The sequence below is a fragment of the Notolepis coatsorum genome (genome assembly GCF_963971535.1).
Source record: "Notolepis coatsorum genome assembly, chromosome: 2".
In the NCBI taxonomy this organism is placed as follows: Eukaryota; Metazoa; Chordata; class Actinopteri; order Aulopiformes; family Paralepididae; genus Notolepis; species Notolepis coatsorum.
In genome coordinates this window covers 116,167,440-116,185,551 of record NC_140166.1, presented here as the reverse complement: position 1 = coordinate 116,185,551, position 18,112 = coordinate 116,167,440, and the positions used below count along the sequence as shown (strand labels likewise).

The window sequence follows — 18,112 nt, the reverse complement described above, 5'->3', positions numbered from 1 at the left end:
GTGGAGGGGATGCATACCAAGCTGTTGTGGTTGAAGGTGGAAGACAGACTGGATTGCAGCCTGATCTTGTTCATGAGGAATATATATATCTCAAGAGAACCTATCTGTTTGTATTCACAGCTAACATGTACACATGATCGACATAAGTATAATACTAGGCATGCCTGTAGGGAAACGTTCACACTGCTACTACCAAAAACCAATGCAGCAAAGAAAACTGTGTTATATAGAGCCATGTCATATTGGAATAAACTGCCAGTACATCTTACTCAGATAACCAGTAAGATAAGTTTTAAAAATAATTTGAAAAGAGCATTGAGAGAAAAAGAAATTAGTTTACATTAAAGAAAAACACAGATACTGTAGTTTACACTGTAAGGATATGACTGTCTGAGAGTTTAATCCCTTTTATTGTATTTTCTGTGATCTGATACTCTGTTTGTGTACTGTAATGCTATTTGGAAATATTTTTATATTTTTATATGTAGGAATATTGGAATATATTTTTAAATGTATGCTACTATAATGTTATGTACTGTTTTTGTTGTGTGTGGACCCCAGGAAGACTAGTTGTTGCTGCGGTGATGACTAATGGGGATCCGTAATAAAGATAAAGGAAGGAAAGCCGACTTTGGCCAATTTATCCTAAATCCCTATAGACTGCCAAATTCATCAATCAACTTGAGAAGATGAGGCATTGCGGTGTTAGGGTTTTGCATGAACAGTATTATGTCGTCCGCATATAAACTAGTTTTATGTTGTGTGCCCTTGATTGCGATTGGTTCTATGAATTGGGATTGTCTTATGTATTGTGCTAAAGGCTCTAATGATAAATCGAATAGTCCGGGACTAAGAGGGCAACCCTGTCTAGAAGAGCGTGATACCGGAAAGATTTCGGAGGTGATTATACCTGTTGTAATCATGGCCGATGGGTCTTTGTATAATACTTTCTAATACTGCCCATAGATAAGACCATTCCAACCTATCAAAAGCTTTCATCGCATCTAGGGACAGCATCGACTTAGGTGTGGTGTCATCCTTGCTGGCATCTAGTACGTGTAGTAATCGTCTTATATTATCCGTGATCAATCGGCCTCTTATGAAGCCAGTCTGGTCCGGATGAACTAAAGACGTCATATGCTTTTGGAGTCTGATGGCTAATACCTTATAAATACAGCTTGATATCGGTTCAGAGGAGGCTTAAGGGTCTGTAACTACCGCAATCGGTGGGGTCTTTGTCTTTTTTAAGGAGGACTGTTATGAGTGCAATATTGTCGTTCTTATGGAAGTTCCCCTCCTTGATTGAGTATAAAATCATATTAAGTAATAGAGGTCCAATTACGTCCCAACATGAGAGGTACATTTCTGGTGGTATACCGTCTCTACCAGGAGCCCTACCACTTTGCATTTCAGATATGGCCTCCCTAAGTTCATCTAGTGTGATGGGTGTTTCTAACTGTTTAGCGTCATCCTCTGATAATTTGGGGAGGTTAATTTGATTAAGATATGTATCCATTTTGTTTTGATCGAAGGTCGTTTCTGATTTATACAAGTTGGAGTAGAACTCTTTGAATGTCTCGTTGATTTTTGTAGGGTCTGTAACAAGTCCTTGTTGTGCTTTAATGGAATTTATATCTGCAAATTTTGTGTTGACTCTTAATCGCATAGCTAGTAGGTGACTTGGTTTAGAACCCTGAGGAAAGCCAGTCTTGCGTAATCCCAGTGCGTCTAGCACGTGACCATGCAGAGTTCCGCTCAGAAAATAATGCTGACAGCTCACTTGAGAACCAAGGTGCAACCCTATCCTTAATCCTAGTCCTTTTATAAGGAGCATGTTTATCTACAAAGCAATTAAATGTCTTTATAAAATAATCCAGTGCAGCTTGCACATTATCAGACCCTGCCAAACATAGACTATTATTAGTAGCAATGTCCTACAAAAAGGTTTGGGGGTTAAAGATTTTAAGATTTCTCCTTTGAACAACACGCAGTCTTGATTTCAGCAGCTTTGTGGATCTAACACAGACCGTAGGACAATGATCACTAATGCCTAAATCAAAAACACCACTAGCAGAGATCCTGTCACATCTGTTAGAAAATATCAAGTCAATGAGAGTGGATTTAGCATGATCTTTAGGTTTGGTCTAGTGCTCTCAGTAATCAACTGAGTAAGGCAGAGGTTACCACTCACCTCCTTCAGGTAACTAGAAGCAGCATTCCGCCAGTCCAAGTTAAAATCACCCAGCACTAGCATAATGGATATTGCTCCGCCATTTTTCATCAGATTGCAACGCCCATTTTTGCTAAACATTCACAGAAAGGTAGATACACTAACTGCGTTCTAATTTATGCCAAAAACGTTCAGGTTTGTGCTAGATAATCCCGAAAAATAAGATAAATAAAAAAAGGAAATCCACAAATCATATTATTGACAGCTGGCTTGAGCTGGGTAGTGTCGTTTTTCGAAATTCCAACGCCATTCAAAACATCTGGGTCTCCTCTCCTCATATGACTACAAACTAAATGGTGGTGTGAATTCAAAATGGCGGATATTCGCTAGTTTTTTAATACATTTCCAAAACTAATATTTCATTAATAACACTTTAACCTATTGGTATTGCTGAAAATATACACTATGACTACTATTTTGACAGGGTTAGGGTCTTTACTCTTGCAAAAAAATGCAACATTAATTCATACAGAGTGTAGAGATGTATTTCCGGTACCGGACCCGTCAGGCTTAACACATCCTGCGCCAAAAACATCGTACAACGTGTTTCAAGTTCATGCTAATTATGCCATTCCACGGCGTACGACGTTATTGAGATCATATTTAATTTTTTCGCCATGTTATTCATATTTCCCTCACGGAGCCTGGTCTGATGCAGTGTGAGCCGGCACAATTCTGCAACGCTTCAATACTGCCCCCTAGTGGATGATCGGCGAGTTGCCAAACCGGAAATGGCAGAGTCGATCTCGGTGCGTCTCCGAAATGCGTCTGGCCACTGGCATATTGTTGCGGGACTGTAGACACACGTCCGTGTGTAGCGATCGCTGCCATAACGCAATAATCGATACGATTTGGCCGTGTATTATGATTATACAAACCGGAAATGGATTTAGGCGATCGCGTCAAATAAGTGGGATCTTTTTCCTCCAGTCTCATCGTCGAACGGTAAGAGGACGCTGACGTTACTTTCAGCCTGTTTGTTTATTATTATCCATGCAAACTGCTCTGATCAATATATCACCCATACTACATAAAGCATTTAACGACGATCACGGAATTATAAACGACCCCCCCCGCCTCCGTTGATCCGCGCATGATCAGTCATAACGTTTAAGATCATGTACAGTTGAAACTTTTAATATAGCGTGGATCGGCAACAAACGGCATTTGATAATCTATATATGCGTTTATGCATATAGCTCACGTTCTAGGAATTACTGCAGAAAACGATAAAAACATATTTATATTCTAGACGGTATTTTCGTATGAATGTATGCATGAAAAAGTAAAACGTTCCTACATCCTGAGCGATAGATAATCGATGTTGACTGGGCCATAGTAATGTCAATTTAGCAATACAATTAAAAAAGTTATAGCCCTGCAAAGAAGGTGAACATCTCCATAGACTTACAGTGCTGGCAGAGAATGGTATAAGATGCTCAAATTGCGTGGCAGGGAATGTGTTAAGAGGTTAAGTGTTAGTGAAATATTAGTTATAGAAATCTAGTCGGAAAAAGGCGAGAATTGACGTGAGGAAATGACGTTGCCATTTTGTTTGTAGTCCTATGAGGAGAGGAGATCCAGGACTTTCGATGGGCTTTAGAATTTCAAAAAACTACACTTCCTAGCTAACGCCAGCCCATGTCAATCATCTGACTTCTAGATTTCCTTTTTAATTTATCTTATTTTCCGTGATCATATACCACAAACCTGAACGTTATTGCCATAAAACAGAATGCAGTTAGTTTTTCTACCTTTCTGTGAACGTCTAGCAAAAAACGACATTGCAATCTGATGAAAAATGGCAGATACATTTACATTATAAAAAAGTAACTGTACTTACAGTAGATTTCATTCACAGCCTGGTGATACTAAATCCAAATTGAACTCTGCCATTGGAAAGGCCTGATATTCTATATTCTATAATCATATTTCAAATAGCATGTGTCCGGATGCGTGTATCGCTTCCGCAACGGAATTCTGTTTCCGGGCTCCCCTGATTGGCCGCGACGGCCGCGTGACCCACGTGGCCCGCCCCCGCATCCAGCGCTCTGCCGCTGCCGCTACGCGCTGCTGTGTTGACGCTCGCCTGTGTGTTGACGCGCGCGCGGCGGCGTGGACTTGACAGTAAGGTGTACGAGTTGCAGTGCAAATGCTTCTTACTGTTGCGCTCCAGAGACTGTTACCATACAATATACAATATACTATGCAATGTACTAATATACAATACGCTATTCTGCACTTAGAAGATGGCGCGACAATATTATTAAACAAGCGAGCTCTGTCATTGAAGTGGGAAAAGTGATTCTTGACTCAAGATGACTATGTGAAAAGCGACAATAGCATTAAACAGCAGCTCTGTCATTGAAGTGGGAAAAGTGAGCATTAAACAGCAGCTCTGTCATTGAAGTGGGAAAAGTGAGCATTAAACAGCAGCTCTGTCATTGAAGTGGGAAAAGTGAGCATTAAACAGCAGCTCTGTCATTGAAGTGGGAAAAGTGATTCTTGACTCAAGATGACTATGTGAAAAGCGACAATAGCATTAAACAGCAGCTCTGTCATTGAAGTGGGAAAAGTGATTCTTGACTCAAGATGACTATGTGAAAAGCGACAGCAGCATTAAACAGCAGCGTTTCTGCACTCAGAAGATGACGTGACAATATTATTAAACAAGAGCGCTCTGGCGTTGAAGTGGGAAAGCGGCAGTGAAGTCCATGCCGCGCGCGCGCGTCAACACACAGGCAGGGGCAGAGGCAGAGAGGGGGGATAGCGGCGTGGGTCACGTCGCGGCCAATCAGGCGAACCCGGAAACCGAAATCCGTTGCGGAAGCGATACACGCTGTCCAGATGGCAGAATTATTACCAGGGGAGAACCAGGGGGCAGCACATATCAGCGATCTCCTAATAAAACAAGGATGCCTCGTTGAGTCATGACTATAAATGTAAAACGTAATTGTTAACACTTTGACTGCCAGGGGGCGTCTTTAGACGTCTTTGCTGGCGATGCTAAAGTTGCCGGGGGACGCTTTACGTCGTCTTTATATCAATATTTCAAAAATCTGCGATCTGATCCATAATGTCCCTCCGCTGGCCTGAGACACAAGTGTGATCTCCTCTCAATCCTCTAGCGGTTCAAGACCGCCATCTGGTGGCCGATCGGCAGATCGAAACCGGATGTCAACCTTTAACCCGGTAGGACTCACTCCATATGGGGTCCGGGCACTCGCTAATGTTAGAGAGACTCCGTCTTCACACAGTGAACATCGATCGCTGCAAATAACTCGAAAAAACAACATGATTTGGACGTATATATTATTATACAACCTGGAAATGGACCGACTATTTCAACATCCCATAATGGAAAACTGTCTACCCCACGCTGATCGCCCAACGGCCCGCGGAGACTGGGGTGAGTTTTAGCGTGTAATATTACCGTGTTCGACACTAACTGCTATGATGAACATTTGACCCACATTAGATGATTGGTATAACGCTGCCCACGGAATTATAAACGCCCCCTCGCCCATCCGGTCAACATCAGATGACGTGTAGTAACTTCTAGAAGTACGTCTAGTTGGAATTTTTTATATCGCCCCGATTGCCATCAAACTGTATTTCATCATCAATATAATGCATTTGGGGCTATATATCACGTTCTGGAGAAAGCTGCAGAAAGAGATGAAAACATACTTATACATTAGACCATACTTTACTATGAATATGTGAATGAAAAAGTTTAACGTTGCTACACAATGAACAATACATATAGGACTTTGAATGGGCCCTAATAATGGCAATGTAGCAATAGCATTTAAAAAGTTATAGCCCTGCAAAGAAGGGGACTTTCTCCATAGACAAATAGCGCTGGCAATCTATGGTATATCATTAATTTAACCTTAGGCAACCAAAGTGTTAATGATACAAATATTGTTGTATTTATTATTATTTTATTACATGGCGTTTTAACATTCGCCAAAATGCTTGATTGTGATTGGTCAATAGCGCTCCGTTACCCCTAGCAGCGGTCAATTATTTCTCGATAACTGACCGCTGCTATGGGCAACGGCGCAATAATGACCGCTGTTAGGGGAAACAGAGCGCTATTGACCAATCGCAATCAAGCATTTTGATCGCAGTCACGAAAGCTATAACCTCGTTCCCAGCTTTATCTCGCACAGCTGCACTACATCAGGTGAATCAAGTCCACACCTGCCGGCGATGACAGAGGAGCCACAGAACAACTGCGTCTGCATTTGATCTCGTCTTGATGAATTAGGTATATTGTTAGTAAGTTAGCCATGTAATAAGCAGGATAATGTATAGCTATACTCGGTCATTGTCGCAAAATAATTGACCTTCACTCCGTTTCGGTCAATTATTTTGCAACAATGACCTCGTAGCTATACATTATCCCTTACATAATGATTTAATTCCGAGGATGTCTGTAGAATCGACATGAACGTAATCACCATGATTTCTCCCAAATTAAGCCTTTAATCACCTGTAGCACTATTGCACTTTAATGTTACATTAACACTTTGAGCGCCACGCCTGGTTTTCCTTTTTACCGGCTGAATGCCACCATCGGCGCCAATGTTAACGTTAATATCGCCTAATCTATGTTTTAAATTATGGCTATGTGTCTAATCTGCCCATCGCATTATCAAAGACTATTTTCCAGTCAGTGCTGTCAAGGCAGATTGTTTTTTTATAGTGTCGTTTCCGTTTCAGAGCAGTTAGAAAAGCCCCCGTTTTGATATAAAAAACAGCTCATTCTGGAGCATTCTATGAAAATCGTCTTTTAGTGGAATATTCCACAACGTTGATATTCGTCGGCCTTTTTATGAATCGTTTTCAAATAAACGCTAGATGATCAATATTATACGTGCACGCAAGCACATTACGGCCGCGCACGGATAATCGCCTCGTTGATTTCCTCTCAGACTTTTACAGTGAAACCGAAAGAAGACATTTCACAAAACAGCCTATATCTTCATCAAACTTACTCTGATTATCCTAACACTGATAACATAGAGTCCTTACCTGACATCAGATGGTATCCAACTGGTATATTCCAATTCCTGATCACCATTCGAAAAGATCGATACGTGTATGGATCCAACGCGATACTGTAGAACTCCATGATCAGCAGGGATCTGAGGTTCCAGAATGAACTGTGGTAACCCCGGCTGGATCAGTGGACTGGAAAATGTGGAGTACCGGATTTTTTTCCCCATTCATTTTCATTGAGTCCATTCCAAAATCACTTATGTCATCTGGGAGACGACAGGGGGCGCTTTTTTCCACAGTGATCACCGGCGCCGCTCGGCTATACTCGGGTAGGCTCGGGTGATGCAATAATTTTTCAGATCGCTAAATTTTTTTTTTTTTTTAAATCAGAGAAATCTCGTGAGTGGCTTTCAACCACCTATAAAGAAACACGAGAAATCTTGTGAGTGGCACGGACAGAGTTAAACATTAAACCTTCTCTGCTCCCTATACACTAAATCTCTGGGTAACATTATCACGTCTCATGCCTTCTCGTATCATTGCTATGCCGATGATATTCAACTCTTCCTCTCTCGGCCTGTCTGTCTGACATCTCCGCCTGGATGACGTCCAACCACCTCAAACTGAACCTAAGCAAAACAGAATTGCTTCACCTGCTGGCCAAATCCTCCCCCCTGACCGACCTTTCCATCACAGTCGAGAATTCAACTGTGACCGCGTCCCCAACCGCCAAGAACCTTGGTGTTGTCCTTGACGACCACTTGAACTTCTCCACTCACATCGCAGCGACAACCAAAACCTGCAGATTCCTCCTGAGCAACGTCAGAAGGATCCACCCCTTCCTGACAAAAGAAGCCACCCAACTCCTCGTCCAATCAACAGTCATCTCCCGCCTCGACTACTGCAATGCACTGCTTGCTGGCCTTCCGACCACTGCCACCAAGCCTCTTCAACTCATTCAGAACACAGCGGCCCGCCTGATCTCAAACCTACCAAAGTCAGCCCATGTCACCCCACTTCTCAGGGACCTGCACTGGCTCCCCATGGCTGCACGAATCCGCTTCAAGGCCCTCGACCTGGCATATCGTGCGGCGAAGGGAATGGCTCCCGCCTACCTCCGGTCAATGCTCTCTAACTACACACCCTCAAGACGCCTACGCTCTGCATCTTCTGGCCGCCTCAGACCTACTCCTATCCGAGCTCCGGGAGGGTCATCAAAGAGAAATCGCCTATTCTCGGTCCTTGCCCCACAATGGTGGAACGAACATCCCACCACAGTTAGGACAGCCGAAACCTGTCCAATCTTTCGCCGTCGACTAGAGACACACTTCTTCAATCATTATCTGAAATGAAATGAATATTATAATTCTTTTTTACTCTAACCCTAACTAACCTTACTGTCATGCACTTGTCCTAATATACTAACCTACACTTAACTATAGCACTCAACACTTTGATGAACATTGTTACTCAGCTGATAGAGTTGTACCATTCCTGCTGTCTTGTTGTACAAAACTTGTAAGTTGCTTTGGATAAAAGCGTCAGCTAAATGACAAAATGTAAATGTACATTTGCACTCTGGTTAGATGCCAAATTTATTTCCTTTATATTTGGTATTTGTATTTATTGGTTTAAAATACAGAGACAGTGCATATTAAGAGGAACATTTGACTGTAAATATGCCAGTTTAGCCAAGTTGGCTAATTTTCAACTGTAGTCTCTGGGGCAGGTGACATGAGCACAACAATAATTAAAACATAGTACAATAATTAAAACACAGTAGGAATCAGTATAGGCCACAATACACTAAAATACATACAAACAAATACATTAAAATACAACCCCTCAGTTAAAAAACATAGTACAGTAATTAAAACACAGTAGGAATCAGTATAGGTTACAATACACTAAAATACATACAAATAAATACACCAAAATACAACCCCTCAGTTAAAATGGTCGCACACTTGACCATCTCTCAACCATGATTTTAAGTTAGTTTTAAATGAGATGTAACTTTGATACTCCCTGAGCCGTGTTGGCAGACTGTTCCAGGTGTGGGCTGCTCTCACGGAAAAGGCTGTCTGACTAAAAGCAGACCTCCTGTTTGGGACTACACAGTCCCCTCTGACTACAGACCTGGTATATCTATCAGCAGATGCTTTCTGTTTTATGAAAGTACAGAGGGGGGGAGGAGCCAAGCCATGTAGGATTTTATAGGTAAGGCAGGCATCTTTGAATTTGACAAGATTGTCCCAGCTCAGTAGGTTCTGGTTTGCTATGCTATAACAATGGTGGTGGCTGTTTGTTTTCCTGTCCAGAACTTTCACAGCCTGATGGTAAACTACCTGTACAGATCGTAATGTTGTACAGGAGGCTTGTGTCCAGCTAGTCAGACAGTATGTTAAGTGTGACATAATAATGGCATTAAAATACAGTGTTGCTGCTTTTGTTGACAGAGAGTTTCTGATGTGACGGAAGTTTGATAAGTGAAACTTTGCATTGTTTACTACCGATTTGATTTGTTTTTTAAATGTAAGGTTGGAGTCCATTTTTATCCCAAGGTATCTATATTCGGATACAACTGTCAACCTTTCTCCTCTGACATAGACATCAGGTGAGACAGTATTCATCAGCCTCTTTGTAAAAAACATGCAAACAGTCTTTTTGGTGTTTAAATGCAGACATGAGTTAGTCAACCATTCAGTGACCGATGTCAACACCGCTGTTAACTTGTTTGCAGCTTGCTGCTTGGTTTCTGCATGGACATAAATGACCGTATCATCTGCATACATCTGGATGTCAGACTTATTGCATACAGCTGGAAGATCATTAATGTATAAACTAAACAACAGCGGTCCCAATATAGATCCTTGGGGGACACCAAAACCACAGCTAAGGGCAGAGGATAGCTCACCATTTGCCCTTACTCTCTGAGTTCTACCTTTAAGATAAGACTTCATGTATGTGATGGTATTAGGGGAGAAGTTGTACCGAGAAAGCTTGGTGAGCAGGACACCATGATCCACAGTGTCGAAGGCTTTCTTTAGATCTAAAAATGCGGCTGCAACAACTCCACCCTTATCAAGCTTAGATTTAATACTCTCCAGGAGGAAGCAGATTGCAGTCTCTGTTGAGTGTTTTGCCCTAAAACCAAACTGCATGGGGTGCAGTCCAACAGAGCTGGTGCTAAGGTGACTTGTTAGTTGTTCTGCTATGTGTTTCTCTGCTATTTTGGAAATAACAGGTAAAATGCTAATTGGCCTATAGTTAGCTACCTCAGAGGATTGACCTGCTTTGTAGATGGGGGTTATTATAGCTTCCTTCCATGCTCCTGGGAAAACACCTTCACTATAGGATCTATTTATGATTGTTGATATTGGTCCAGATAAGCATTCATTAAAAGTTTTTAGTAGCATAGTGTTTAAACCATACACATCCTTGGCTTTGGAGTTCTTCAAGGAACTTATAATTGTTGTCACTTTTGTTACAGTGATTTCACACAGCTCAAAGACAGGCTGATTTTGATCCACTGGAGACATAGTCAGATTAGTAGGGGAGCTCTGTTGCAGAGTCTGCACCGACTCTACAAAATAGGAATTAAAACTTGTTGCAATTTGAGGTCCATCCTGTGTAATATTGCCATTCACACAGATTTCTAGGCACTTTTTTTCCCCAGTGTGTTTCCCTGTCAGTTTGTTCAAGTTCTCCCAGATCAATTTGGAGTTTCCCTTTGCTTGGTCAATGATATTAATAAAGAAATTTGCCTTTGCTTTCCTTATTTCTCTTGCCACCTTATTTCGCAGTCCTATAAACTTAAGTTTATTAGTGGTCAGTTTTGATTTTATGGCTACTTTCAGTGTCGCATCACGCTCCCTCATCATTTGAAGTAAATCACCTCCTATCCATGGAAGAGTGTTTTTCTGTCCACATCTAGGTTTTGTTTTCCTCATAAAAGTATTCATTACATGTTGTACGGTAGATAAAAGGGCATGACAGTCAGAGTTAGCATCAGAGTAGGACAGTACCTCATTCCATTTGATCCCTTTAATTGCATTTTCAAAATTAGTTTGTTCCCCTTTAGGTATTCTAAGGTGGCTAGGCTTTCTTTCCCCAGGGCTAAAACGCTTTTTGGACAGTTTCCTAACAATAAGGGTTAAATTATGGTCAGATAACCCTGTGATCATATTGAGAGTCTTAACAATTCTCTCTGGCTTATTTGTGAATATTAGGTCGATCAGTGTGCTGGAGGACTGGGTTATTCTCGTCGGTCCCTTAACTAACTGTGTCATGTCAAAGGTCTTTGTGATTTGTTTAAGAGCACTTCTGCTGTTTTTGTCTTCCCAATTGCAGTTTATGTCACCCATTAGTAATACCTCTTTGCCAAAATCACATTCTTTTAGAAGTTTGTTTAATTGGTCAAAAAATGAAACTTTGGACGAGGGTGGTCTGTACAAACCAACAAGAGTGAAGGTCATTTGGGGAGATAGTGTGATATTCAGTCCAATGCACTCAAGTTCATTATCACATCGCCACTCAATTTGTCTATAGCTGATGGTGTCTCGGACATAACACATTATGCCTCCCCCTCTTCCTTTAGGTCTATCCCTCCTGTAAATATTGTAGCCGGGGATGCTTAATGCTGCATTTGGAGAGTTTTTATGTAGCCAGGTCTCTGACAGACACAAATAGTCCAAATTCGAGTCTTTAATGAGATGTTGGATTTGTTCACATTTCCCAATGATGCTGCGAATGTTTATGTGGCCTCCAAGTAGCCCCTTCGGTTTTGCACTTGGATCCCATAGTATTTTTGCTTGATTGACAGTTTGAAAGAAGTCCTGCTTTCTACAGTACGTTTGATGATTGCAGGATTTATAGTTCTATTCTTCATTTTGATTTGCTGTTGATTTATCGCGCTATTTTGTTTGATTGGCACATCTGGTGCTTGCCTACTAGGACTACATGCAGTGTTTACGAGGTCACTCTTGGTGTTCGGAGCTTTCTCCGGGACGCTGTCACCCCGCTGCCCCGAGGAATCAGCGGGTGGGCCTCCACCGAAGCTCACGGCCGCCGAAGTCCTCGTTCGGGTAGCTCCCCCGCCGCCAGCTCCTCCCCGTACGCAGAGGCTCGTTGCAGGTGCGCAGCCCGGACACAGCACGCCCTTGCTCGGGCTCTCCACCCCGGCCCAGGAGGTGCCGCCCGGCCGACTCCATCGCCAGGTCCGCCGCTCCAGCCCCGACACTCCGCAAGGATAGCGCCCGAGAGGTAGATGTTAGATTGTTGTTCATAATCAAATGGTAGATTGTCCAGACATAGATCACGTACCTGAATGACAGCTGTACTCCGTGTTGCCTCCGGTGTTGATTCGCAGGTTCCATTTCCCCTCTCCGTGTGGAGAGGGCCGGGGCACGGGTGAATATCACCTGACAGCAGCAAACAAATCGCGATTATAAGTGCAGTCCCTTGCTGGCCTTTATGTGGTTGTTTAGTTGTCCTTCTCTTAGCCCAATTGTAGAGGGAAGGGAAAATAAACGCTGTAGCCAGGGCATGTTTGCCAAAGCCGAAGTTTCCAAAATGTTTGGTTGTTTGGTCCAGCTGATCAGCATATTTTGTAAACAAACTAATTTGCCCCAAAAAACTTGTGAACGGATATATATGTGAACTAATTTCAGTGTGGCATTGCTTACATTTTCATCAACGTTTGCCGGTCGTATAAAACTTAAAAACAAACAGTAAAATAGTAGAGCTGACGCTGCTCCGGCTCTACCTGACGAGGCTCTCGCCATTGTTGTGACAGTATGTACTCGCCATATTGTACTGGTGCTGTATGATGACAATACATTTTAATCTAATCGAATCTCATTTTGATCAGTCGCAAATTGCTTTTGCACTACCTGTTGAAATAGGGGTCAGCACGATTCAGAAGCAATGGTTAGCCTCTCCTTATAAGGAGCTGGTGGGGTGTTTCTGTATGCAAATTCAGGTTTACGAGAATCTGCTTCCAGTTTAGGAATGAGTGACGTTCTTCATTCATGGGAACCCAGCTGCAATAATTTTGCCCACTTACAAAAATGTTCAGGCATCCGGAGGAGGATTTCCGTAAATGTTTAACTTTTTACGAAGATAGTTTGTCTGACTCTATGAGCTTAGAGGTTGAGTTATCTCTAGTGCTTTCTAATCCTCCTTTTAAATGTATACAGGGCACGAAATAAACTTTTTGACTCACTGGCCAGTGGCGGGTAGATGGGAAGAATATACCCGCCAAGCATATTTCTTACCAGTCAATTTTTTTTCTTTTTTTTTATAAAATATATACATTATATAATCATACTTGTAGTTGTATTATCTGCGAGACATCGCCACCACGCAACAAGTCAAAATGCTTGCTATCTGCAAACAGCTCCACTGTCTGTGTGTATACTCGAGTAGCCTCCAGCTCCAGCAAGGAATCTCCGATGCTGCAGCTGGACCCTATACTCTACATTCAGCATGCAAGGATTCTCCTGCGCTGCAGCTGGACCCTATTGGTATAACGTTACTGTGCTTTGGTCATATCACATTCAGCATGCCCTCAGCTAGAATACGCATTGAATCAATGTTATAAGACATTGATATCAGGAGCTATCTGTAGCTACTGCTAGCCCGCTAGATAACGTTAAGACAACGCCTCAGTGAACTATTTAGTTTACTGGGACATATAGAGCTAACGTGAGCTAGCTAACGTGAGCTAACGAGCGAACGGAGGTATTATGCACTCAAGTCGACTATTGCTGGAGCATTTGTTGATATCAGCAGCTATCAGTAGCTAGCTAGCTAGATACCGTTAGACAATGCCTCGTCATGTATTAAACTAAAAGTGAATAGTTGACTGGGTCATTGTTTAAACAGTAACGTTAGCTCACGTAGGTCCGCTCTAGACTAGAGCAGACTGCCTCTGTGTTGATACGAGCAGAAGCCTATAGTATCCAGCTGCAGGACTGGGCGGATATGACTCGTTGCCACAGGTTTTTTCAAAATAAGAGTATCATATGAACCGAACGTTTCTAACTGCCGGAGCCAAGATATTATGACTGGAGCTGCGCTTGGGGCGGAAATGAGACCTGCACAGGATTTTCAAAATAAGAGTATCGATATGAACTACACGCCAGGTGGCGGACAGACCTCTCAGTGGCACTTGCCAAACCTAAAATCTGGTCGCCAATGGCGGGTGGCGGGCTTTAATTTCGGGCCCTGAATGTATACTTACTTTGTTTATATTTACATATGAGCCATGATTAAACCTACTATATAGCAAGAATGAGTGCTGACAGAATAGTCTTTATGCAGTGTTTTATAGTTTTAGTTATAGTTTTATAGAGTCTTTGCTGTTGTTTCCTTGTATTTCTTTAATTTAATTTGTTTTGGTTTTATTTAAATAGATCTGTATTACTAGAATGCCGTGTTTTGTGAAAGTACTTTGTGTACTGTGTCGAGAGACGTATATAACTGGGTGTACATTTTAATTGTAAAAGCTGACTGAAAGGGAAGAGCAAATTAAAGGGCTCATATTTTGCTATTTCTTTTACTATTTGGGCAATTTTACACAATTCCTGCGAGTATATGGAACACATCTGTAAGATTTTTTTCAATACAATTCATTGTTATGTCTTTTTAAACCACTTTCTGCCCTTGCAAAGTCCAAGCTGTTTTTGACTGGGCTCCGCCCATACTCACAATGCGCTTTGAGTGACAGTCACTCACCTGCACTGGCAGTTACCTTTGGGGGGGAGAGAGAGAGAGATAGAGAGGGAGAGAGCGAGAGGGAGAGACAGATAGAGAGAGAGGGAGAGAGACAGATAGAGAGAGGGAGAGAGAAGAGGCTCTCATATACATGAGGCAGCAATTTGTGTGTGCGTGTCTCTGTGTGTTTTCATGTGTGTGTGCTGACGCATGGTTCTGTGGGACTAATTAATTTCGCCGCAGGGGGGCATAATCCCACGGGACAATGCATTGGTAACTTGTTTCAAATGACAATATATACCCCGGTGAATATTATTGCACGGATCGGAATACGGGCGCGCATGTGGGAGCGTTAATATTGCAACACGTTGACAGTGATACAGCGAGTGCTGATATGAGAGAGAGCGAGAGAGAGAGCCCCCCCCCCCCCGAGTCCCAGCTGTGTGTGAACAGCTGAAGGTCTCTGCTGTCGAACCCGCTTCCGCATTATTTCCACTCTCTGCTCATATAAATGTATCACAGTTGATTGTGGGCGGGCGGTGGCAGATCAGAATTCTTACACGTCACAGATCGACGTAAATTCAGAATAGCTTGGTTTAGTGGGGGAGGTTTTTGTCTCAGCTGAACTGGAGCAATGGGACTGAATGAGAATTTCACATCTAGTCAGTGTTGGTACAACCCCACATTGCTAGAAAACAATGCAAACCACTGGAAAAGGCCATTTATAAGATAGTTCCCCTTTAACATAAGGAATGAATGGGACATGTTTCTGCCTTTATTGTCTTATATATCAGGCTCAAATCATTTCACTGATTTAAATGATTTCATCATAGTTGTTCATGATGTTGTTTTTTTACACACACACACACACACACACACACACACACACACACACACACACACACACACACACACACACACACACACACACACACACACACACACACACACACACACACACACACACACACACACACACACAATTCTCCACTGTGCAGTTGTGCTTGTACTGTATGTTGCCATCGTTTGCAATTTTCTTGTACTACAGTATTTATTTGTATGTGTTGTATTATGGTTTCAGTGTTTTTATTACTAGGACATAACCTATTTGTTTGTTTTCTACAGTATATTGTCCTTATATGGTATAATGAGTAGAATCATCCAACAATGTATAGACTCATACAAACATAAACCCTCTCAATCTTCACTTAAAATGGTGTATAGACTCATTAAAATATAACCCCCCTTAACACCTTGACGACCGATGGGCTTAGTCTAATTAGTGGCTAGAGGACCGGGGAATGTAAACAAACATGTGGGTTTTCTAACAGCTATATCTATACTTTATAGTATTGCTATCTGTCCATTCTCATTGTCAATTGAGTGCATAAACCGTCCCTTCAGAATGGCTTAAAGAAAAAAAATATCCACCGGTAGGTTGTCATTTTATAGCGCCGTGAATATTAGCTTTATCGCAGATTTCGTATCATCTATTTTCTGGAAAGCTAGTTATAGAGCTAAAGGCTACTAACGTTATATTCAACGGCATTTCCGTTGTATATATGCTAATGAAATAACATAAACTGCTTATGATCCGGACTATCCCAGAGCATCTATGGATGAAAGGGGGGCGGCGGGGGCCGCCGATTAGTATTATTGAGTACCAATAGAGTGTCCGTGTAAGTAGCCACATTCACAGATCGATTGATTGCGTTGCACAGCAAGCTCCGATCCGGCTATAAATTATGTGATAAAATGTCTTACCGTCAGCCAGTGTGATACCCGGCAGCATTTCCCCTTTATCAATCGGCATCTGGTAGATCGATATGTCCATTGGTTGATGATAAATCCCCTTATTCCATGGTGAAATCACAGCTTCGAAACGTGATACACGGTGCATGCTGTTGGTTTGTGATCAGAGTAATATGATACTCCGTTGGAGTGTAAAAAAAAATTAAATTCCATTCGCCCACAATGATACTGCAGTGGAGCGATGGCGCCCCTAAGAGGATCTGGCCGGTATTGCATGTTGCCGATTCCACAGAGGCGGGTAGATCTGCAGAGTCGATCGGGGATCGATCATCTTGATCCGGTTATTAATATGGAATAAAACAATAACAACTTGCCACGGCTATATACGTGCCTCTGGTCCACAGCGCATGGATTCGAAACACGTATTTATACGTGGCCGGTCCCCATTGTGTTAATCATCACTTAAAACAACAAAGACTCATACAAACATAATCCCTCTCAATTATCACTTAAAGGTATTATAGATAACATTGAGCCACTAGATGACCAACTAGAGCAGCAGCATGTGAGCATGTCTAAACTAGCTGTGCGTTTATCCCATCAGGTGCATTCCATGTGGGGAAATGGGAAATGGGCAGGGGATACATGCACACAACATGTCAATAACAACATAAATTTTGGGCCTGCCAACACTTTTTTTTAAATGATAGCTTACCAATACGGGCCTTAAAAATGATCAAATACCAGTGTGTGTCAGAGGGGGCCAACCAACCTTCTCATGAAGAAGGTTGAGGAATAGCTGTGTGAAGCGTATTGCAGAGATTCTCTGTCACATGCATGTTGAATAAATCTGACGTGATTGGTTTTGATCCACAGATAATGGACGGGCCAGGAGACAACGACCCAGACCTCGTCCCGGCACATCACGCACGCTTCTGTGAGGCCATCAAGTCAGAGGCGACGGCGTACGCCGCTCTGTTCACCAAAACCTTCCAGAACAAGACTTTCCACGTTTACCGGCTCAAGAAGAAACGCAAGAAAACGTCCAGGAGCTCTCCGGACCACGGCCAGACCCAGTAACCGGACTCTGGAGGAGCTCAGACTTCCAGCACCAATCAACTCGCCCCCTTATGCAGCCCTACAGATTGCTTGGTTTAATTTTCACTCATTTCTTAATGGCACATACAGCAGAGCTGCTCTAGTATGTCAAAAATCATCCAAAAAAATATCATAATTATTTTGATTGATACTGAAATTCCGATTATTAAACACGATTACTCATTGATTTGAGAACATCGTATGAAGACTGGATTTGTTTTACCTTTCTTCTCGACCAAAGGCTGCCTTTCTGTCATCTTCTACAAGTTACCAAAGACATTTCAAAGTAACTGGAGAAATGTT

At 42.3% G+C, this 18,112-nt stretch overlaps 1 protein-coding gene across 1 annotated transcript in view; it reads left to right on the top strand.

Moving 5' to 3' along the window:
- Positions 1-17,791, top strand: part of dpy19l3 (dpy-19 like C-mannosyltransferase 3) — a gene marked incomplete at both ends in the record, with an annotated part of 352,724 nt that extends 334,933 nt beyond the window's left edge. The window contains one exon of the mRNA XM_084308278.1: positions 17,588-17,791. Coding sequence (XP_084164404.1) covers positions 17,588-17,791 — 204 coding nt within the window. The remainder of the gene's footprint in view (positions 1-17,587) is intronic.
- Between the last annotated feature and the right edge of the window lie 321 nt (positions 17,792-18,112).